This window comes from Nelumbo lutea, chromosome 1 (genome assembly GCF_056320005.1).
Source record: "Nelumbo lutea isolate HS-2025 chromosome 1, American lotus-T2T, whole genome shotgun sequence".
In the NCBI taxonomy this organism is placed as follows: domain Eukaryota; kingdom Viridiplantae; phylum Streptophyta; class Magnoliopsida; order Proteales; family Nelumbonaceae; genus Nelumbo; species Nelumbo lutea.
The window spans coordinates 149,238,353-149,261,069 of record NC_142684.1 but is presented as its reverse complement, the minus strand read 5'-3'; the positions used below and the strand labels follow the sequence as shown (position 1 = coordinate 149,261,069).

At 36.7% G+C, this 22,717-nt stretch overlaps 3 protein-coding genes across 5 annotated transcripts in view; 2 read left to right on the top strand and 1 right to left on the bottom strand.

Moving 5' to 3' along the window:
- The window catches only part of LOC148878304 (uncharacterized), a 77,712-nt gene extending 72,134 nt beyond the window's left edge, over positions 1-5,578 (top strand). Inside the window, exons 18-23 of one of the 3 annotated variants that reach the window (XM_088952654.1) lie at positions 3,146-3,223; positions 3,968-4,034; positions 4,121-4,220; positions 4,603-4,719; positions 4,807-4,863; positions 5,271-5,578. In XM_088952654.1, the coding sequence (XP_088808780.1) occupies positions 3,146-3,223; positions 3,968-4,034; positions 4,121-4,220; positions 4,603-4,719; positions 4,807-4,863; positions 5,271-5,420 (569 nt within the window). In that variant the 3' untranslated portion in view covers positions 5,421-5,578. The remainder of the gene's footprint in view (positions 1-3,145; positions 3,224-3,967; positions 4,035-4,120; positions 4,221-4,602; positions 4,720-4,806; positions 4,864-5,270) is intronic. The other 2 variants (XM_088952655.1, XM_088952656.1) reach the window with 2 other exon arrangements.
- Positions 5,579-5,943: 365 nt separating this feature from the next.
- On the bottom strand, positions 5,944-9,042 carry LOC148878303 (wall-associated receptor kinase-like 15). The gene is made up of 3 exons (XM_088952651.1): positions 8,132-9,042; positions 7,685-7,729; positions 5,944-6,380 (listed from the first exon to the last, which is right to left on the bottom strand). The coding sequence occupies exons 1-3, from the start codon at positions 8,973-8,975 to the stop codon at positions 6,256-6,258; spliced, it is 1,014 nt and encodes a 337-aa protein (XP_088808777.1). The 5' UTR covers positions 8,976-9,042; the 3' UTR covers positions 5,944-6,255.
- A 382-nt stretch (positions 9,043-9,424) lies between these two features.
- Positions 9,425-14,323, top strand: LOC148878302 (alpha/beta-Hydrolases superfamily protein). The gene is made up of 5 exons (XM_088952652.1): positions 9,425-9,608; positions 10,738-10,880; positions 11,106-11,235; positions 11,900-12,091; positions 13,957-14,323. The coding sequence occupies exons 1-5, from the start codon at positions 9,432-9,434 to the stop codon at positions 14,164-14,166; spliced, it is 852 nt and encodes a 283-aa protein (XP_088808778.1). The 5' UTR covers positions 9,425-9,431; the 3' UTR covers positions 14,167-14,323.
- Positions 14,324-22,717: the final 8,394 nt, after the last annotated feature.

The following is a 22,717-nucleotide window of genomic DNA, read 5'->3' as shown; positions in this document are numbered from 1 at the left end:
TTATAATAACAAAAACAAACCAATAAAAATTATTTGCAGCAAAAAAAAAGTAAAAAAAACAATATAAAAATATTAAATGATCAATGTATTAAGGGCTGTATTAATGTGTCTTGCAGTTGCATCTAGGCGCCCACCTTGGAGTTAAGCGCCCACTTAGTCGCCTAGGCATGTGCCTTATTCAAATTTACATGGCATTTGGGTGAGGCGAAGTTTGAAAACCACCTAGTAGCCTAGGCACCGCCTTGACAACTATGGCTATTTCCATGAACTTCAAATTAATGATATAATCAATCATGTATATGATTAAGAGGAGGAAGTCTTCTTGTGGACAATACATATTTTTTTTTTTTGAGAAAGGGTAAGGTAAATTTTATTAATATAGACATAATTGTATACAGGCCCCCAAGGAGAAACCTTGGCCAGGGAGCAGTCAAATCAAAGCAAGATTACAAATGCCATAAGTTCCTAGAATTCAGCCTATCTCCCAACTGAGAGGCCTGAATCCCCTTTGATGCCAAGACCCAAGAGATCAACTTTCCAAATGAAATGGATTAAGATCCTCTGAGTCCTTGTAGATGTTGTAAAAAAGCCTTTTGTTCCTTTCTGCCCAAATGGTGCTGATTACTGCAGCTGAAATGGACACCCGCACAGCAGTAGTAAGCTTTGACAGCCCTTGGAACCCAACTCCACAACATCTCTTTCACTGAGGCAGGCATAACCCAAGCAAGGCCCAGCGCAGAGAGATAATGATTTCAAATCCTAGCAGAGATAGGGCAGTGAAGAAACAGATAGCTGTTATCCTCCACATCTTGACCACACATCACACATCTCTGATCCTGGAGTTGCATGCCTCTCTTAGATAGATGGGCTTTGGTTAAACACCTTTCTAAAGCTGCAGCCCACACCAGGGCATTAGTTTTTGAGGAAGAGGTTGGGTTCCAAATTCCGGAAGCAGGCATGTCTTCCAAGTTACTTTCCAACAGGTGAAGGGAAAAAGTCTTGACTGAGAAATGGTCATCTGTACTCCAAGTCCAGATCCAACTATCTTCTTTGAACAGGTCCAGGGGCTGGAGGGAGATCAGCTCAAGTAATTCAGCTAAGCTTGCAATTTCCCAATCCTGAAAGTTCCTTCTAAACGAAGGACACCAAATCACAGAATTACCAAATACCTCAGAACAGTCTGCAAACACTGCATCTTGGAGTTCAGCTAACTGAAATAACTCTGGGAATAAAGCTGATAGAGGGGTATTTCCGCACCAAGGATCTTTCCAAAAAGCCAGCCTATCACCCTTCCCTAGTTGAAACTTGGAAGAATGTCCATTATTTTCCTCCATAGGGAGCAACCTAAGGAGGGGAGAGAAGAAATGGTAATCCAGTCTCCTCTGTTTGTGTTGTATTTAGCTGCAACAATATTCCTCCACCAATTGTTTCTCTCCATTCCAAATCTCCAGATCCACTTCCTAAGAAGAGCCTTGTTGAAAATCCTCATCTTCCTGATACCCAAACCTCCTTTTTTCTTTTGGAGAGCACACCTTATCCCGGTTCACCAAGTGAATTTTCTTCTTTGGACAATACATGAGTTTTGACTTCAGCACAAAATCTCATGGGGCAGCCAATAAACACATAGATAACCAGCTTACTATATTCTTTAAATCACCCTTGATGAGCAGAGTAGTGATGTTTATTTGCTTTGCCAAACTGATACCCTGAAACTAGCAGTTCTGCTCTAATGGAATCTTCAATCCCTATTAGGCCTGAGAATACTGCCTTAACTCCATGTTCATCACTGAACACACCACACACTCCAGATGGACCTGGGTTCCTCAAACTACTTCCATCAAAGTTGAATTTCATAGTTCTCCTATTGAGCAATTTTCATGAATTTTTCGCCACCACATTCTTAGAGGAAGAACATGCTGCGTCCCTCATTTCCACACAATATCATCAGAAGAGAAAGGATAAAAGATACTCAAAAACTTTATCCAATGAGTTACTGTCTGTTATGGTTTCAATGATGGTCGTTATACTTTTTTCTTGATCTTTGAAGAGCCTTGCATTACTTTCTTTCCATACTGACCACATAGTTTTCAAGGCATCTAGGTGATTCTGGGCAACACTGGGGTGCCTAGTTGCCGACGCCTAGGCGATAAAAGTTTTATAATATGAAAAACTGACTTTTGGCTAGTTTCCTAGTTTTATATACCATTCAGCATGTATGTTAATTGAAAAATAGCAATTATTAAGAACATTAAATTTCTTCTAAAAATGTGTCAAATCATCACTTCTAAAAGATAAAAATCTTTTACATATATTAATTTCATTATTTTCAAAAATAATACTACTATAATAAGTATTTAATAGAGCAAATTCATATTAATTAGCAGCTAAAGAAGGTTATTAACTTTATATGATAAATATTCAATATGGAAAGTAAAATAGAAAAAAAACAAGGATAGAGTTTCTGTTTTGTTTAATTAGAGAGAGAATAGAAAAAAAAAGAACTTTATTATTCTATTGTTTCTTTCCCCTTTCTTTTCCTTCTTTCATTTTCTCTTCTCAAAACCCATTGATCTTTTAAATTTCAATAGTAAAACATTAAAACAAAATATAATTGATATATATATATATATAATAAAATGTATGAGCACATACGTTAATAAGATACAGCAATATAAATGATATTATTAAAAGGCGTCCGCCTTGTCATTTTTGTCGCCTAGGCGAGCGCTTAATCGCCTAGAAGGGCACCTAGTTGCTAAAAGTCAAGGCGTTTTGCATCTCCACATAATGATCCCCCTCTTCTTTGGCGAACTAAAGGTAGAGGAAGCAAACAAACTAGCCACATTTGAAGGGGGAGTCTATCTGCAAAGAGAAACAAAATTCCCAAATACTAGTGGCAAATAGACAGGAGATTTGTAAGAAAGGGCAAGAAATTAACTCCCTAGAGAGAAAAAATGTAGGTGGTCCTTAAGTTGTGATTCATATGTAAAGACATACATCTATACATCAATGTTTTTACTTTCTTTTTTTCTATTTCTCAGTAAGTTCTATACATCAGTGTTGGAAGCAAAAATATTACTATTCCAATTGTTCATGTGACATGTGGTTTTTACTGATGCTGAATTGCATTATTATCCTTGTTTAGGCTCTCAAATAAATGTTGATGTTGATGGAATTATCTCCTCAATACGGAAACTATGCAGCCTCCTGATCATGGTTCCAGGTTATTCATATATTTCATTACTAATTAACTTGTATTATAAATTTATAATCTGTGTTTTGTGGCCAGAAGCAAGTTTTTATTGATAGCTTTTTAAAGAGAGTTGGAAATTTGATCCCTTTCAATAGTTTTATTGCTTCTTGTTTGAGACAACTTTTTAGCAAGATAACAATTGATTGCCATTGGCTTTAGGTGCTTGCTTTATTTATAATTTTTGAGTGTAATATTGATTGCATTTGTTTAATATTGAATGCTTTTTATGTAACTTGGGATTTGAGGCAGCAACTTTTTTGGGCTTCTATGTAACTTGAGGTTGAAAGTGGTAATATTTTGGGGATGAAAGTTGGGAATGACACTCCCACTACCAAGTTGTACTAATTTCTGTTAGCAAGTATAATAAAATAAAATATATTTTCTACTGATAAAAAATATATTGAATGCTTTTTATCTTTTCCCGGTTCTACTTTCATGCATTTGGGCCATATCCATCCTATCCTGTATCTTTTGTTTACTAATGGTAAACCTGAGAAACCTGGAAATTTATGATCACGTATATGGGAGGAGACCTCAGCATGATCCATTTGCTAGGGTGTATTTTCTTAACGTTTGATACAGTGCAAATTAATGATTGTAGCCATGGTTGACATGAAATAAGAATTTATCCCATTGGCATATTCCTAGTTCATTTTATATCAGAGTGCATTTGTGTGTTTTGTTCACTGACATTTTCTTTCTTCGAATTTGAAGGTAATCCTACAGAAGGAATTTTTTACATTCCGAAGAGCTTATTATCCCTTGTTACTTCTGATCCAGGGTTAGCCTTCACTGCATCTTTTAACATTGATAACTGCATGCATTTGTTTATTTTGGTATTGGCTTAACATTTCTAAAATGTTGTAGGGTAACGCCAAGATTGAGGGCAAGGACGCTTTGTGCTATTATTTCTTTATCAGCAACATTCTCTCAAAATATGCTGCCATACCATGTAAAAAATACAGAGGTAAAAATGATGTCTTCATTAGCACCTTCTTACACAAAAGATCTCAGGCTCATTCAATGACAAACTTACAGCTGTCCATCAACCTAAAATTAATTGCCAATCTTATCTGATCTTCATCCATAGAATACTTGTGTAATAATTCTATTATTTATTTAATTTTCCAATTGAGGTGCAATTCTACTGATCTTTCCTTGCATACTAACCAAGTACATTCTCTTACAAATGTTGATAGTACATCCATTTTTGTGCTTGAATTTCATGAAGTACAATCTTCTTTCTGTTCCTAGTTTCATCTATTATCAACTTACTATACTTGTATTACCACTGAACAATCTCATATTACCTCTTATTGCTCAAAATATCTCTGTTCCATCCTATTCAGGTTATGGGTAATGACATACTATTCTTTGGCGATCCATCATATAACCAAGAACTTTCATCCATTTCCAGCATTTCTGTGCAGAACCTGGTTGAAGGAATTCAAGAAGAGGTATACAAAGTAAGTATTGAACTTTAGACTTAATTTCTTAGAATATGGTTTTAATGGACTGATTATAATTTCAAAAAATGTCATGGTGGCACCAAGGCTGCACGAGGAACTATGGCACTTGAAGCTTGTAACTGCATCATCTCATCTTTCAAGGTAGGTTTGATGCTTCCTAAAAAAGCTGAACAGATAAAATAAAATTTGACCAAATTGGGAATTATGGATGAGCCACTGGTGCTGTCCCTGAGAAGTATGGGAGGATTTGGAAGAACCATCTGTATCTCTGGAAAGAGTCAAAGAAGTAAGGCACATGGATGGATATACATAGTTGTCGAATCCACCATTATGTCCACCTCAAAGATACTTGTTATTTGCATTCTATTGGATGGCCAAAGGAGAATTTACTGACAGTGAGAAAATGCATCTGTGGGATAAGCAGAGAAAATGGCTCCTCTTTTGCTATTATCTCTGATGCACATCTTTCTTATAAAGATGATACTGGTATCCACCTGCAAATAGTTCACGGCTCTCTCATTCTCCATTATTTCTTGTATGTTTGGCAGGCAAATCCAGAAATCTCTCTAATCTGCTCTAGGCTAATGGAGATTGCAAAGTCCTGTTTGAATGCTAACGACAAGTATCTGCTATCAACACTGAACATCTTGGATAAACACTTAGCCTGTTCGAGAGATGCGTGTGTAGTTGTTGTCTGAGGGACATGTTAGTGAAAGGCTTGTATTTTTTTCCTCTACAGAGGCTCCTAAGTTATTCATCTGTAATATAACTGACGGTTTCATCTTATAATTTGGTAAAATATCAATACAAAGGCTTGTAAAGCAGTCATTTGATCATCAAGAATGTCGTTTCTTCATCACAACGCCTATGCAATGTAACCTCACTTCTAATCGTAGGGATATACAAATAATGGGTCTCCTTCCATTGTCATTCTAAATAGAATCTGCTAGAGTTGGATACTTATTCTCACTACGTTTTTTTGTTGATGGTACAAGCGACAGACTCTTTTGGTAGTTGATATGAAAATCCAGAGTTCGAACACCAATGCATTGGAATTTGGAATTTGGAAATATGATGTTTCAGGAATCGAGATCATTTCCTGCTGGCTGCTGCCTTTGCCATTCTATTATCGTTATATATATAGAAAGAATTCTACTTCTTCGTAAGCTTTCTAGTTTCTAGAATATTTTTACAATGCTATACAATTCGAAGAATTCCGAATTTCCGATAACTAAATTTGTTTGAGAACTAGTTTAAATGTTAAATGGTGCATGTACAAGTTGCTCTAGAATACATTCTCAAAATCTCCTACAATATATTATCACTAATTCATTTTGGGCCACATAAAAGCACAAGGGAAATTTTCACTCAAAATCTTGACGTCCATTGGTATGAGATGATCCGTCAATAACCATACTCCGTGCTGACTTTATAAGCCGACTAAAAAGAAGGAAATAAGAGCAAAGAGAGAGAGAGACCTGAAAAAATGCAGTAAAAGTTTGTCTACCCTCAAAAGTCAAAACTGCTGAAAAATCAAAATAGCCTATTTTCATTGCTCTGAATTCCACATGTTACTGGTGCTTTAGCTCTCACTTTTCTAATATACCACACAGCAGCTGCAACCCCCACAGCAGCGACAGAAGCTGCAGATGCCGTCCCTGCAATAACGTAGACATAGCCATAAGCCCATTTTGGACACTAATCGTTACATCAATTATATGTATAATTTTTTTTTCGGAAAATTTCTTAAACTACGCTTATGATTTAGTTAACTAACTCTATCCTTATTGTTTATGTATTGTTTTGAATTATTTCTATTGTTTTTGACAATTGTCTAAATCCTCTCTTGCTGTTAACTTTTTATTACACTTAAATTTTTTAAAATTCTTAAAATACCCTTCCCGTGGACTGTTCATCGTCCTCAACCTTAAGACGAAGAGCAAAGTGACGATGACAACAACCCCTTCTTCTTCTTCTGATTCCTCTATGTCCTCTCACCGTCTCCATCCCCACCCAAGCATAGGGCAGCATGTACCCCACCATGGACGGGAACGTGAAGTAGTGAAATCCACAGGCGGCATGTGATCAAGGTTGGAAGCATGATACGGTTGAATGGTAGACAGGAAATAGAAAAGAAAGGACGACAGAGGTGAAATGCATGAGCATTCTACTGAGCTACTTGATGATGTGTGGGATTTTTCTTTGAAAAATGAAGGTCGACCAAAGAAGTCAAAGGGCAGAGACATGTTGAACAGTCTTAAACCAATCTGATAAAGGATCCAGGTGTTGTTTAAGGAGCCATCCTAGAACCCATATTTTCCTTTTTTGACCGTTGTTCGCCTCTAAATTTCTTTGTAGAATGTTTGGAGTTAATTATTTATTGTTGGTGCCTCATATCATCAATTTTACCTGAAAATAAAGGCTGAGAAGGCTCGTGTGAAACGAAATAATGTGTTATGGCTACGAGAGTATGGGGCTGGCGTATGGTGGTGGGTTATGATGAGATGACGAAGATGATAGCTAAACCAGCCAGCAAGCTATCCCATTCCGATGAACGTCATTATATTGGAGGGAGGGTCGGAAGAGAACGGCCAACTTCCACCCAAAAATTGAAGTAGTTGTGGAATGAAATCTCATTCCATGTCCTCCTTAATTTGCAGGCTGTGGCTGAGGAGGAGCTGCAACACACATACAAAGGCATGGCTGTATTTGAATTCAGAAGATGTCAAAGACTATCGATCAAATAGTGGGAAAAGAAGATGGAAGGAAAGAGGGGAGGGCAAAATTTTCATCAGGGGTTTTATTTTAAAAATTTAAGGAATAGTGAAGAGTAAATTAGACATTTTGTTTCTTTCTAATTATAACATAATATGTAAAGTAAGGGTAGAGTTAGTCAATTAACTAAGAGAGTAAGGTAGTTTAATAAATTTGCCTTTTTTTCATTTTGAGAAGGGATTCTTACCAGCAATTACTCTTATCCTTTTACTATGTCCGGAAATTCCATGATCTGCCATAAAAAAAAAAAAAAGAAAATATAAATCAGTTTAATAAGATCATGTAAAGTCTACCATTACCAGGGCCACTGTCTTCGGTCATACCTCTACCCACCCCACATAATGTCATGGATTCATGGGCTCATCAAAATGGTGGGGTCTGTGGATATGAGTGATCCTACATAAATTAAAAGTGCACAAATAGAGAACCAAGAAAGAATGCAAAGCTAAAAAACTATGATGTTCTTCAGACCACAGATCATCTGTCAGATGATTTTAGACCTAAGAAATCTTCTTGTTGGGCCTTGATCAGAAAATTGGGTTGGCTCTTGGCATTATTGTATGTTCATGAATCATTGAATATTCATTATTCAAAGCTATGGCTGATGAGCTATATATGGGTAAGGATGACATACCTGTACAGAAAGTGGTGGCATTTCCTTCACGACAGAGGCACAAGAAACTCTGCGAGCGGGTATCAAATCCACAAGTCCCACCTCCCTTGGAGTTATCCTGACACTGAAGGCAACGGGTGGTCACCGGAATATCAAAATCTACCCGAATTCCGTACTCGGGGACTTGATCATAAGGCGGAGCTGCACCGCTGGTTCTCCAGTGAACACTTGTGTAAGATGCGCAATACTGCAGCATCAGCCTCAGAGACTCCGTTGCCTTGGGGTAGTAAGAGCAGCACGAACTTCTCCCACTCAGTTCCGCGGGGCAGTCGGGTAGATGCCGGCAGAGATAGCTAGCACTGTCACACGACGAGTCGCACCGTTCTGGGAACCGCTCGCAGAAGCTGGGCTTGGGCTCGATGAGCACATCGTCCTCGCTACAGTTGAAGAAGAGGTATTCATTCTGGGAGGAGAGGGAGAAGGGATTGCTGGTGTCGAGACTGAACGGCCTGGTTGGACGGAAGTTGTCGCCATCGTCGCAGTTCCACATGAATGGATCAGAAACTAGAATGTGGGGATCGGAGTAGCTCACATTCCGAACTGGGTATCTCCCGGAAGGGGTTCTCAGTTCAAGGTTTCCAGAATCTGAGCAGATGAAGACGTGTCGGTAATAAGGGCTTCCACAACCATCGTCGATGCCGAAAGGGTAGTTGATGGGGATATCGCCACATGAGGTCCTACAGAGGCTTGACTGCGCAAATGTGGATTTGAAGAAGGAAAGAGCAACAATGGTGATTATAGCAACCCAATAACGAGAAGGTGACCCTGTTTCTGATATCAGTCTGTGGCTCAAGAGAGAACCCATTAGAGAGATAGCGACAGAACTCAGAAGTGAAAGTGATCATGGTTTCTCAAGTTAAAGACAGATGGAGAATCTCGGTCAAGTCTTTCTTTTTCTTTTTATTCAACATCTTTTGCTTTTTGCTTTTGCTTTCTAATGTGGCATAAATTATGCTTTTACACCTCTGCTTTCAGTTTCGTCATTTCGTGTAGAGTAGAGTAATAGACAAGACATTGGGCGGGAGTGGGACCCATGAAATAACCCTATTTTGAGTCGGCCTACTGGATCTAGGCCCAGGTTGTTTAACATAAACCACTGGAGTTGGATCAGCTCCAAGGCCCAACTTCAGCAACTACTCGTTACGCCTGCCACGTGTTTCATATGATCTAACTATTTTATGCTCAATCCGTCGATCATAGGGACCGATGGAAATTTTAGTCATCCCTTTATACTATCAGAAATTTTTGGGAATAAAAAAAGATGGCGTTACGAGTAGTTGGAGTAGCTGTTAAAACCCTCGCTTCAAGAACCTTCACCCACCCCCGAGCACTCTCTGCTTCATCTTCTTCTTCTTCTCGTTGCCGATTCCAAATCCGCTCGATGGCGGGTTCTGCGACCTCCGAATTGAAGAAAATTCAGATTCAGAGAGACGATATTGTGAGTTACTGGACCTCTCATTTTGTTTCTTTTTCATTATCTGTAACTTAGTTATTCTTGTCTCTTGATTTTTTTTTTGTTAACTAAGGTACACTTTTTTTCGGTGTTCATTTCATGGATTGTGATATCGATTTTGTGCGGTTTTCTAAATAATAGTATTCTGCATCGATTTCTCGATTTTAGTTCTTCAATGGCGCATTGTTTGTTTGTCAGATGTGTCCTATCATGTCCATTTTAAGGAAATGCCCCAAAATGAGAGTTTTTCCTACAAATTACACTCCATAAACTGGGGTTCAGTGCTTTCGATTTTTAAGTTTCATCAGGATCAGGTGTATTTTTTTTTTTTTCTCTTTTCAGATAAAGAAGCCACATCCTATCCCTCTTTTTGCCTTCTTTCTAATATAGTCACTTATCTTCCAAGAAAAATAAAGAGCCACATCCTAAACTCATGGAAAGCTCAAAAAAGAAATTGATCAAAAAATTTTTTTGATAAAAAAAAAAAGCTCAAAAAGAAAATGAAAAAGAAATTTTATTTGAGTTATTACTGGGTACGAGGTGGTCGATGACTATAGAGCTGACATGGGCATCTACCAAATGAATGTGAAAGAAAAACGAATTAAAAGAATAGTTCTAGAAGTTCAGAAAAAATATTTCAAAGTATAATTGCAAAATTAAATCTGTAAGATATGCATCTTTATATTGAGGAGAAGAAATTTACTGCTTGCCTGCTTGGTATTGGGGTCGTATGCAACAGTCACAGAAAATGCTTTCTGTATTTTGATTTACTAGGTACAAGGTAGTTCATTCTAGAAATGTAATTGACATGACTGAATTGAACATGGCAAGCTTTTAAATGATGGGGTAATTTGAGTTCGGTCCACCTCAGAATTCCTAATGCAATCGTACAATTCGGGTCAATGTCAAGGGGGAACGATTCCCAATTCACGGGGGGATGGTTGTTTATATGGGTGGGCATAAATACATTTGGGAAACCAATAAAACAATTCTGTGGTGGACTGAACTCTATGATTATTTGTAAAGAAGGTTCTCCTGGCATAGTAGTGTTGCAAGAGAATACCCTATGATTATTTGTAAAGAACATACCTTCTAATTTTCATTTTTGTTTCAGACATTTGATGCTTACGTGGTGGGCAAAGAAGGTGCTCCTGGCATAGTGGTGTTGCAAGAGTGGTGGGGGGTTGATTATGAAGTCAAGAACCATGCTTTGAAAATTTCCCAGATGGATCCTGGTTTTAAAGCACTCATCCCAGAGTAAGATTTCTTTGTGCCTATTGATATTGTCTTGCTTTTGCACAAAAGTTAGATTTCAGTGATGAATGATATTGTATTTTTATTCTTTTTCCTGTGTTTGGAAGGTGGCAAACTTATCTTCTGATATGTAAAAGTTAGGCTTCTAATAATTGTCAAAGAAAATAATGAATCTTCCGGTATTGGTTACCATCATACCCAATTTTTGTGTCTTGTTGCTGTTTGCAGTTTGTATCGTGGAAAGGTTGGTTTAGATGTTGCTGAAGCACAGCATTTAATGGATGGTCTTGATTGGCAAGGTGCTGTTAAAGATATTCGTGCTTCAGTTAGTTGGCTCAAGGCAAATGGTTCACAGAAGGTATGATAATTCTTTCTGTTATTTAATGGACCTCTGCTATTACTGTTATACTCATTATGAATCTTGTAGACATTTTGATTCTATTCTCAAGGCCTTATTGTTCTTCCTTTTCTTGTAGAATGGTAGATCTGTTAGGGAGTTTCCTTTTATATCTTCCTTTGTAAGGACTTGTTTAGTTTGTGGTAATAGGGATCTGGAATCGGAATCCCATTCCCATTCCTGGTGGAATGGTCATTCCCCCATTCCTCCCCCTCAGGAATGAGATCCCATTCCAACTGGTTCCATTTCTGATTCCGACTCCTGTCTGGACCAAACAGGCTATGGGAATAGACCATTCCGACTCTGATTCCGAAGGACTCTGATTCTGTATGTGAACCAAACAGACCCTATGTAATGTATAATTTATGTCATCAAGAAAAAAAGTGCACTTTCAACCTAACAACAAACTGATGAAAGGGTGCTTACAAAAGGCTTAGATGTTATCAAACATTATAGCATTGCATTTGTTAACAAATACAGAAACCAAAAGAAAATAAAAGGATAACCCCTTAGAAGTTTCCATCAGCTCCCATTCAAATTAGTTTTGATGTCATGATCAATTAGCATAACAACGTTATGCATTGAACTAAACCCTACATGTAACCATCTTGCTTTACTGTAATAGGTAGGTGTGACAGGATTTTGCATGGGCGGTGCTCTCTCAATTGCAAGTTCTGTTTTGATTCCTGAAGTTGATGCTGTCGTTGCTTTCTATGGAGTTCCTTCCTCAGAGCTGGCTGACCCTGCACAAGCTAAGGCTTCAGTGCAGGCTCACTTTGGGGAGCTGGATAACTTCGTTGGGTTTTCAGATGTCACGGTAAGATCATTTGTTAACATTTATCAATTTCGTTCTGTTCGTTTCCTAGTATATTTAGTTATCACATATTTGTCATTGAGTACTTCTCATTTCCATAATTATTTAAAGGGTGTATGTATGTGAAATATGCTCATGGAATTAAATTTTTGCCCCAAAGATCTTAGATCACCATAGTATCCCCTAATATCTCCCAATTTGAACAGAAAATCACTGGAAAATAATCAAAAGCTATGATGCTTAGGTATGAATGTAGACATGAACCTGGATACAGGAAATACGATACAACTCTCCATTTCCTAAAATTTTGGACAGGGATATGGTTACAGGCATCCCATATAATATTTCTTATATCATGTGTTTATCTAGTTTTTGAAGAAAAATATCATTTCCCAGACTTATGTCTTGCCAAATTTATTTAAATTTCTAAAACATGCAAATATTTTTATAGTCCATTTCCTAAAATTTTGGACAGGGATATGGTTACAGGCATCCCATATAATATTTCTTATATCATGTGTTTATCTAGTTTTTGAAGAAAAATATCATTTCCCAGACTTATGTCTTGCCAAATTTATTTAAATTTCTAAAACATGCAAATATTTTTATAGTATAATTTGTTAAGGCTAAGGTTCAACGGATTGCATCACACTGGTATCAAGGGTCACCAAAATGATAAATACTTAGAGTTGGAGCATTTTAATGATTTCAAATGTTAATGCCCATCCTAACATACTTATCTGTGAAGTATCAAACTGCAAGAGTAAAAAAAAAAAAATAAAAGAAAACTGCAATAGTAAAAAAAAAAAAGAAAAAGAGAAAGAAAGGAGCATTGCTTGTTGAAAACTCATGATACACATTTTTTACATATCACTAATAATTCAACATGGCTTTAAATAGAAAGGAATGGCAAAACAAGAGTCATGTAGCCAACCCCATATAGTTGAGTTCGGATGGGCTCCCACAGAGCACACCCCACAGTCCAACCCCCTGGTGCATTGGGAATAACTACTGTGCTTGCCATGGGGAGATGTTCCCAATTCATGGGAGGGATGGGTGTGGGGAGTCCATCCTGTCTCCCATATAGGTGGGTAAGGCATGGACGATGACGATGGCGAGTATCAATGTTTTGAACCTTGGTTAAAGCATAACACTTTATGTATGTTAGAAGTGTTAAATGCTACAGGGTACATCTAGAAGTATCTATTGTAGTATCCGGTATCATGTCCGAAGAGTATCAGATATGATATTGGCACGCTAAGCATGTAGAGTTATCTGGGTATTATACATCAAAAGCTCAATAAGAGAGTGATATGGAATATTTTGTCAGGCCCTCTTGTTTAGTTTCTGATTCACTTTTGAAGGAATTTTGTATGAAATAAGCATGTGGCATTGCATTGTTGTTTTGGCGTTTTCTGCTAGGCCTGTAAAATGCCCCAGCTTCCTACGTGGAATCTTTTCCCAGTTGCTTTGTTTTGGTAAATACGGGGAAAAATGTGGCACATTTTTTTAAAACAAATGCATATTGGAGAATTGCTTTTTTTTTTTGATAAAATATTGTAGAGATTGCTAGATAATATCAAATTCACTCCCCATTCCTGGCGTTCCATTTGAAATTATTTTAGGAGTATCAACATCTTGAGTCCAGATCTGCTTCTCACGGCACGTTTCAACCCCACATCGGGAACATCTCCCGTCCATGTGTGTTATTATTCATTGGAGTTTAGAGATGCTCCCAATAGACGGTGGGATGTGGGATGTGCCAGTGAGGTCGGTAGGAGCAAATCTCAATTCCAACATCCGAGATTAGAAGTTACATGTGTATTTACTGATCCCCCCTCCCCCCCTCTCAAACTTTGAAATCTCAGGCTGCTAAATCCTTGGAAGAGAAGCTTAAATCATCAGGAGTTCCATATGAGGTGCATATCTATCCAGGCAATGGGCATGCTTTTTTGAACACATCTCCTGAAGCTGTGAAGAGGAGGAAAGGAATGGGACTGACAGATGAAGACAGTGCTGCAGTGGAGTTGGCATGGTCTCGCTTTCAATCGTGGATGAGTCGCTACTTGCGTGCATAATTTAAGAGCTTCAATATAAAACAACTGGTTAAAAGATGCATTTGACCTCGTTATCCTGTCACTATGTTACCTAGGATCTCTAGTGTTAGATGGACCGATGGTTGATGGTTGAGAATTGAGAAATCTTAAAATAATGCATCCATCTTTAGATAGAGAATTGAAGGTCTAGTGGTTGCATTTCATAACCCATGTTTGCTTTTCGATATTTCTGCATTCTACACACTCACTCACTCATTCACTCTGCGTCATCGAAAATATCATCTGATTTGCGGATGCTATAAAAATAATTTGTATCGAGGGACTCTGCTAAATAGGGCTGCAACTTGGGCTTTAGCCTTGATTAACTTGGCCCAACCCTAACCTGATTTGCATGTATAAACATTATATAAATGTATCAATCTATGATGCTGGAAAGAAAAGATATATACTGGAAAGACTAGGACCAATCAAAACTCGTGAATTTTGATGAAAGCTCACTGTTGATTGGTTACAACTTTCAGCATCATAGTCTAATATTGTATTTATTTACCTATTTATGCATTATGTATGCATTTATGCATGTATATTGTATGTCAAAAATTTTCAGTTTAAGGCAATATTTTCTAAACATCATAACTAGGGTATTTTACACAGATAATAATGCTAATATTGAGTTAAGATGAGCAAGTCTGCCAGATAAGTACATTTGGCAAGAGGAAATAAAAAAGTTGGGCCAACCTGAGCCCAACCTGATCTTTATACAATCGCCAGAGATAACACCATGTTCGGACATCCTGTTAAAGCCCTTCTTGCGGTGGTTCAAAAGCAGTGTCAACCGAGATGGAACTCCTAATGCTGTTTCTCGCATTACAAAATTGTGAATTCACTTCCCCCAAAGAAACTCCGTCAAGAAAACACAAGCTTGTAGAATAATGCATCCAATCATGGCTGATCAGGTCCGCGATGGGCCATTCTCGTTGGTCATTAGTCATGATGTTTAACAGGGATCTAAGCCGTAGTACGATTATGATGGCGGAAAAATATGATATTTAAAATAATTAACTGGTATCACGAACTTGTTATTCAACCATGTGGAATTTATTAAAATTTTGGATAGGTTTTGATACCTTGTCTTTTCGGCATTATAGATTTTACCAAATAATTCTTAGCCAACAACAAACGATAACTCCATGAAATGAAACCACATGTATGTTTTTCACATCATATTGAACAAAGCCTCACCTAGTTCCAGGACATCTGCTGTGACCATGGTTGCAGTATTTTCAAATAATACAGGAATTATCTTATTTTTGTTTAATAGTTGTGTGTATGTGTGTATGTGCACCAACACTTATGGGGGGTCGCAAGAATTGCCGTAACCATATGTGAACTGGGAATCCAGATCTGATGTAGTCTAACAGCTGTAGATTTTTCTGTAGACCCAATAGAAAGGCACCATAAAACATTCCATTATCCTTCTCCTTTTTCCCCCTCTTCCTGTTTCTGTTTCAATTAAAATGCTGATAAACCAACCAGAAACAATGTGACGATGCTTCTAAAAGAAGAGTGCTTGCATCTTTTGGGGTGAAAATGAGAGATCGTGAAGGTTTGTTTATGGGAGTCATGAATGGGCTGAGTTCTGCAGTTTCTCCACAGCATTCTAAAATTTTAGCGCTTGTTGTTGTTGTTGTTTGGTAGAAAAACGATTCCATTCTACTAAACCAAAACAACAGCATACGAAGAAACTACACGACCAAGCAACTCTGAAACAGAACATAGAATACAATCCCCTTCAAAACCCGCATTCCTAATGCTTTGGATTTTAGGAATTTTAAACACTCCAAAACTCAAAAACAACATTAGATTTCTTAACATTTCCATCCGAATGGGTTGGTTTCCATTTCATGGCTAGATCTTATTGCATTCTCATGAATCTATTTACTGGGTTAAATTAATCTCGTTTTGCCCACTCCCTTTTGATCTGATTAGCGATGCAAATGTGCCTGCTTTGTTTGAAAAACCTTAGTGACAGGTGGGTTGTGATTCGGTGAACTGGGAAAGGAGAGGGTCAAGTCTGATGAGAAGGAGATGCCGAGATGGGACTTGGGAGACAGGTTCAGGATGTTTAAAAAACATATGAAAAGGTTAACACATGACATGATGCTTATAGTGTCCATTGCTTATCACACGAGGGGAAACCACAAGCATGTAGAGAACAGGTGGTGGCCTTTCATCGAGTCTACAGCATAGTCTATTGGCTGTTTGAAACAAAAAATGCAGTTTTCCACATGTTACCAAGCATGTGCCTTTTTCAGGGTGGGCTTCTTCATACAGACAGCCCATAAGCTTTGGTGAAAAATCCGGAGTGGAAAGCCCATACAGACTGTCAATCAGTTATTTGAAGGGCTATCCACTTAAGCTCTTTGAATAGTTTATGGAAAGCACTTTGAAGCAGCTGAACCAACTTAGTTGAATCTTCTTCAATTTAGCCCTCTCTTCCTTAAAGATTTATTGTTTGACACTGGAAAGCATTCCAGTGGGAGCTAAAAGTTAAGCAGCCAAACACCTCACCTAAAAATAACATCTTAGGACCAAATTTCTGAAGGGTCAGAATTTCAAAGAAAAAGAAAAAAAAAATGTTGAAAGGTTCCAAATGATGGTATTTGTCAAAGGAATCACTGAGGTAGAGATTGGCATATTCCATCCAAGTCTAATTAACAGTTCAATGTGTGGACCAAGCGTTTGTTGCACATACATGATATATCCCTTCTTGCATTGATTCTTTGACCAACAAAGGATGTTTGGTCAACAAGAGTGCCCATATTATATATTGGGGCAAATTGGTTTCATGTGCCGGTCATATTTGTACCAAGCCACATTTCTTTCGATTAATTTGGCCTAATCTGTCGGGTCAAACGTTTCAAACTTTGATTAAGCAGATCCCATTTCCCAATGTGATGTTTGCTTTAGGCTGCGTATGATTGTAGTGCAAATTTATTTGTACTGTTGCAAAACATTGATAGTGTAAATGATTTGGGTGTAAATTTTGATTTATTTTTATTTCAAATTTTACCTTATTTTATTTGATTACAGTACAAATGAAATAAAATAAGACAAAACCCAAAATAAAAATTAAATCAAAATTTGCACTCCCATTTATTTGTGTTAGTGCAAATAATGTTGCACTGCAATCAAACACAGCCTTAGTTTAATCTTCTTTTAATACAAGTCCGGTCCACAATTTGACTTGCTAAGTACGCCATATGTTTTGTTTTGGGGGGTGTAAGTCAGCCCAGGTTAGGTTTGGTTCGGGTTGGTCTAATTTCTCTATTTTCTTTTGTTAAATGTATTTATTTACTAGATTATAAGGGTTCATGTTATTCAATATTAGCACTACTATGTCTAAAAATATCATATTTATCATACTTAGAAAAAAAATGCCTTTAAACCTAAAATCTTTGGAATACAATATACATGCATATACATATATACATAAATAATTATGTACATAAATAAACATGTAAATATTTGTAGCAAAAAAACATAAATATATAGATATATACATTTATTGATGCATGGTTGCATGTACATACATGCATCAATAAACATATACAAATACATATTTATATAACATTTATACATGTAAATATGAAATCATTTAAGTCAGGTTCAGGAATTCTAATCCAAGCCAGAGAGAGATACAACATGTGAGCAAGAGGGAAACGGGCAAGTCCGTCCGCTGCCTGATTGCTTTTACACTAGATATGAGAACGAGGGGCCTTCAGCTCATTCTCTTCCACCATCTTTCTGCATTCTTCAACTAAAGTTTCACATCTCCACAGTGCATGGGGTCGATCTAGTCCCCTTAATTCATAGTGTTGTTCCTTTTTCCCCACGTTAATGTCTAAAAACTTGTTGTGGCCTAATCTATCAGGGGGATTAGGCCAGACCGAACCGAACCCAACCTACAAGGGTGGGTTTAGGGTTGGGTTCAACCGGTAAAGGTTGGAAAATGCTAATATGATATAAAAGTTGTATTGGGTTTATATGTAAAATACGTGCTAATTGATAGATAATGTTTAAACCTAGTTGAAAGTTGAAACCCTTGAGTTGAAGATTTTAATACGTTGGATTGGACTAGGGTTCACCTAGCCTACCCAGTCCTAATTTGCACCAATATTCTGAATGATTGATATAACTTCTAAGTCGTCTAGGCAAAAGGGCTGTGTGAAGATTTCCATGCACCTATTTTCCAAATTACCTTTATCGGACGTAGAGGGTTTGGGTCAATGTTATGAGACTTGAATTCAATATCAATACATTATTGATTGGTAGGCCACTTAGGGTTCAAACTGTCCCAATATTGTTCTACACTTCTAGCCTATAGGAGATCAAGCAGATGCCAGAAAAGGTATGATATCAAAAGAAGGGCTTTGGCCAGTCAAAATCATCTCTGGATTTTGATCTGATTAGCTACTATCATAGTCAAATTCATTGAACAAAATGTCTCTGCTGGTGCATCAATATTGTCGTTATTGCGGATACATTGACAAAACTATAAAGAGAGGTTGGGCAATTAAGTGTTTTCAACAATTGGTAAAGGTTGCTTTTGAAAATATCGATCACTGGTTTGAAAATTGGAACCAAAACACTTTCAACTTTTAAGCCTTAATGCTGCATTTGGAAAGAGTACGTAATAATAAAAATTGACATAAAATTCTACTCCGGTTCAGTTTTGTACATGTTTTATGTCATGAATTAGTACGTAATAAAAATTTTACACCAATTATATCACGTTTTTCAAAAATACAACGATCACACTTAATGATACTTAAACATAAAATATCATCAATGACGTTTTACACTGATTCCAAATACAGTCTAAGGAACAAAGCCTAAGTGTTAGTTTGGGAGCTAGCACTGAATTGCAATAATTTTGACCTTTCCGAGATAGGTCCTACATCGATAGTCTTTAAGCTATGATCGGTGAAAAATCCGGAGGGCCCAAATGTAATAATAAGGTTTTGAACTGTCTGCTTCAGCCTGTTTGGATAATTTAATGGGAGCTGCTGAACTAGTTTATTTATTTATTTTTTTAAGACAACTTAAGTCACCACTCAGACCACCAAAAGGGCACTTAAATTGCGGTATTGTCTATTTTTTGAGGGTTTTAAAAATATAAATCCAGATGTTTATCCAAATGCAACCTAAATTTTCTTTGCTTTCTCAAAGTATTTTCATACACAAAGTAATTATAAATTATAATTGAGTACAAGCGACCCGGCAAGTCCGTGGGCTTTGGTTGACAACCTTACCGAGGCCAGTCCGGGTCGTCTGGGCATGGGTATTCCGGGGCGGGAAACCCTCCCAACCCACCAAAGAAAGGTCCCCGGACCGGACCTAAAATTATAATTTTGATAAACAGATCACATCCCCAGGCGGCAATGAAATGAAAATGAAAGCTTTATTTGTTATGATAAAGGTCAAGACATGTTAGCGTATTTAGCCTTATAAAACAGGTACATGATCAGAGGTAGCACATCTACCAAAAATGGAATGTGCCCAGATCACTCTCCCAGAGTTTATGTGAGTAGGGCTGTCAATGGATTTTCAAAGTTCATAACCCAATTCAACACTTCGGATTTTCGTAAGATGCATCCAATTGATAGATCACGTCATATATGGACTTAACTCATCCAATCCAATTAAGATTTGAGTTTGGTTAAATTTATAAAGATAAAGTTTATAATAATAAATTCTCTATTAGTACCTGTATTTTATGCCTAGTGTTACTTTAGTGACATTTGAAAAGATACAAATGTCCTTTGAGTATCATCTAATTTTCTTTATTAACTATTCTAACATTGAAAAATAAAATGAACAGTCCCAAATCCTTGGCTCTTCTATTCAATAAAGTTAGGGTCACATCACAGTGGACATTCTGATTACCCCAACTTTGTTGACTAGAGGAGACAAGAATTTTGGATTGTTAATTTTTTGCCAACATTTGGATGGTTGATAAAGAAAATTATATGACACTCGAAGGACATTTGTATCTTTTCAAATATCACTTAATGGATGATTAATGGCAGGTATTAGATTAGCACTTTTGAAAATCCTCATACTGAATTATTTTGCTCCATATAATGATCAGATATACTTGCTAACTTGGTTGAATATATATATACACAGAGAGAACAATTGAACATGCTTTATAGTTGATATATTTATACCAGTGGTTGGTTGTTGGTCTGGTCAGTGATCATAGGAGCATTGTTATCCCTATTTATCACCTTCACAACTATATATGATCATAGAGATTGATTGAATTATCAGGATTTTTGAAGAATAGGTCATATTATACACCCACTGTCTTGAAGTTGAAATTGAAAGATGCAAATGGGGGGTAGGGCAAAAAAAATCGCTTTATGAATCCATATCTCCATCACACCAAGTAACTCGATGGTTGGGATGACCCATCAGCGTCCAATGTCTCTCTCTTTATACAAGTCTCTTTTCTTTGTTGAATTCTACATATTGAGTTTAGTGAAACTCAGAGAAAAAGTTGTCTAAAAGAAAAACAATAATCCTCCTAATTGGACAGAGCCATTTGTGAAAAATCTTGTGGCTGTCCATTTCCAGACCTAAGTCAAGTTCTAAGAATTATAGAGAAGGAAAACAGATATGGGTTTTGTGATTTCTAACGAGTTAGGTCATAAGAGGGTCTCCGGTCAATGACTATCCATCTACATCGATCGTGAAAGGAAATCGTGAAGATCCAAAGATGTTTTCTTTGAGTAGGAGAAAAAGACCACCATGACTCTAATGCTTAAGTTTGTACTAGTGCAATTTTGGTGCATTCGTTAGGGTGCAAATTAAGTTACCAAAACACCCCTCCAGCTGCTTTAAAACTCTCTCACATCAGTATGTGTCGTTTAGTTATCAGTCATTGTCTGATATGGTGTAGCTTTGCATAAGTGGGTGTAGCATGGAGATGACAAATAAGACCAAATGTATCCCTTTCAATGCCATCTAAGGTCATGAATATATGTATAATATATGCCAACACTTTGTCCAAATTGTCCACCAATAAAACAAAAAAAGTGAGTTTTAGTATAGCTTGATTTTTTCAGCTCTAATATGAAGGAATATCAGTTGGGCATGTATAAAGCCTATTCCTTCTATCTTCTTAATTTCTCTATAATTTATTTGTCTATAGTTCCCCAGGTCCCCTCTTGCTAATTAATAAGAAATATCTGTTCATTAGGGCAATAGTTTTCTACAACTTTTCATTTTTATTTGAATGTGTGTCATTATTTAGAGCATAATAAAAAATAAACATTTCTTTCAAATAATTATTGCCTGTATGAAGCCATAAAATGAATTCTAGGCTTCCATGCAAACTATTTCCTATAAGGAACTAGAGGGAAAATAAAAATATGCAATTAGGAATTTGGCATATATGTCACGGAAAATAAAAATAAATAATCAAGATTTGGTCAAGCATAAGCTTAAGATAAATGGCTTTGTAACATGTTTTCATAATATATAAAGTTCAGGATAATAAAATCGCATATTTTACATGTAAATTATGTTATTATAATTATGAATTATTTGCATCTAAATATTTCATATATTATCCCTTTTCATGATCTAAAGATTTATATTAAAATATATCATATAAATTTGCCAAACTTTAGTTGTTTATGCAAAAATTCGAAATTTGTTTATAACACCTGAATCTGCTAACTCAAAAAGAGTAGTGGGTAACAGAACCAACAATGTTTAAGTGGGCATTGAGACTTCAGCTCTTCTGTTCATATATATATATATATATATATATATATATATATATATATATATATGCAAAAGGATAAAAGTGTCAATTGCGATAGTTAATATGCCATGTATTAAACCAGCCAACATGTAAGATTTATTTATTTTTTTCTCCTTCTTTTCATGCATGATGTTTTGAAAAAATCCTTCTCATCCATATGTTGTTGGGGACAAAGCCAGCGGGGACTGAAGGAGTGCCTTAGCTTGGTCCCCATATGCCTCAAAGTTCCATAGACTAATTCCCAATTTCCCCCTAAATCTGATGTAGGATGAAGCATGTATGTAGATAAATGTACAAACAGCTGTTATAATATAAGTCTTAAATTTACTCTAGAGAAAAGGATCTACCTTAATTTTAGGGATGTTTGGAATGGTTTTCATTTTTTTAAAAAACGTTTGTATTTGATTTATCTTCAAAATGAGAAAAAGTGGTTGGTAAGCGTTTTTCTACTGTTTATTGATAGTTAGGCATCATTCAGCATCACATAAGTGGAACAGTAAATAAATATCTTGATGCCGGAGGAAACGTTAAAATGAAACTTCCCCCAATGATAAACTTACACATAAAATGAGATAAATGTTTATTAGATAAAAATGATTACTAAATAGCATTTTAGTACAAACGCCTATATGGCAACGAACTGACACTGCTTATCCACCTGGAAGCCTTGCCGTTGAAAGGACCTAAACAGAAGTGGGGAACTCCCTTGCCTTTTGGTACACTACAAAGCAATAG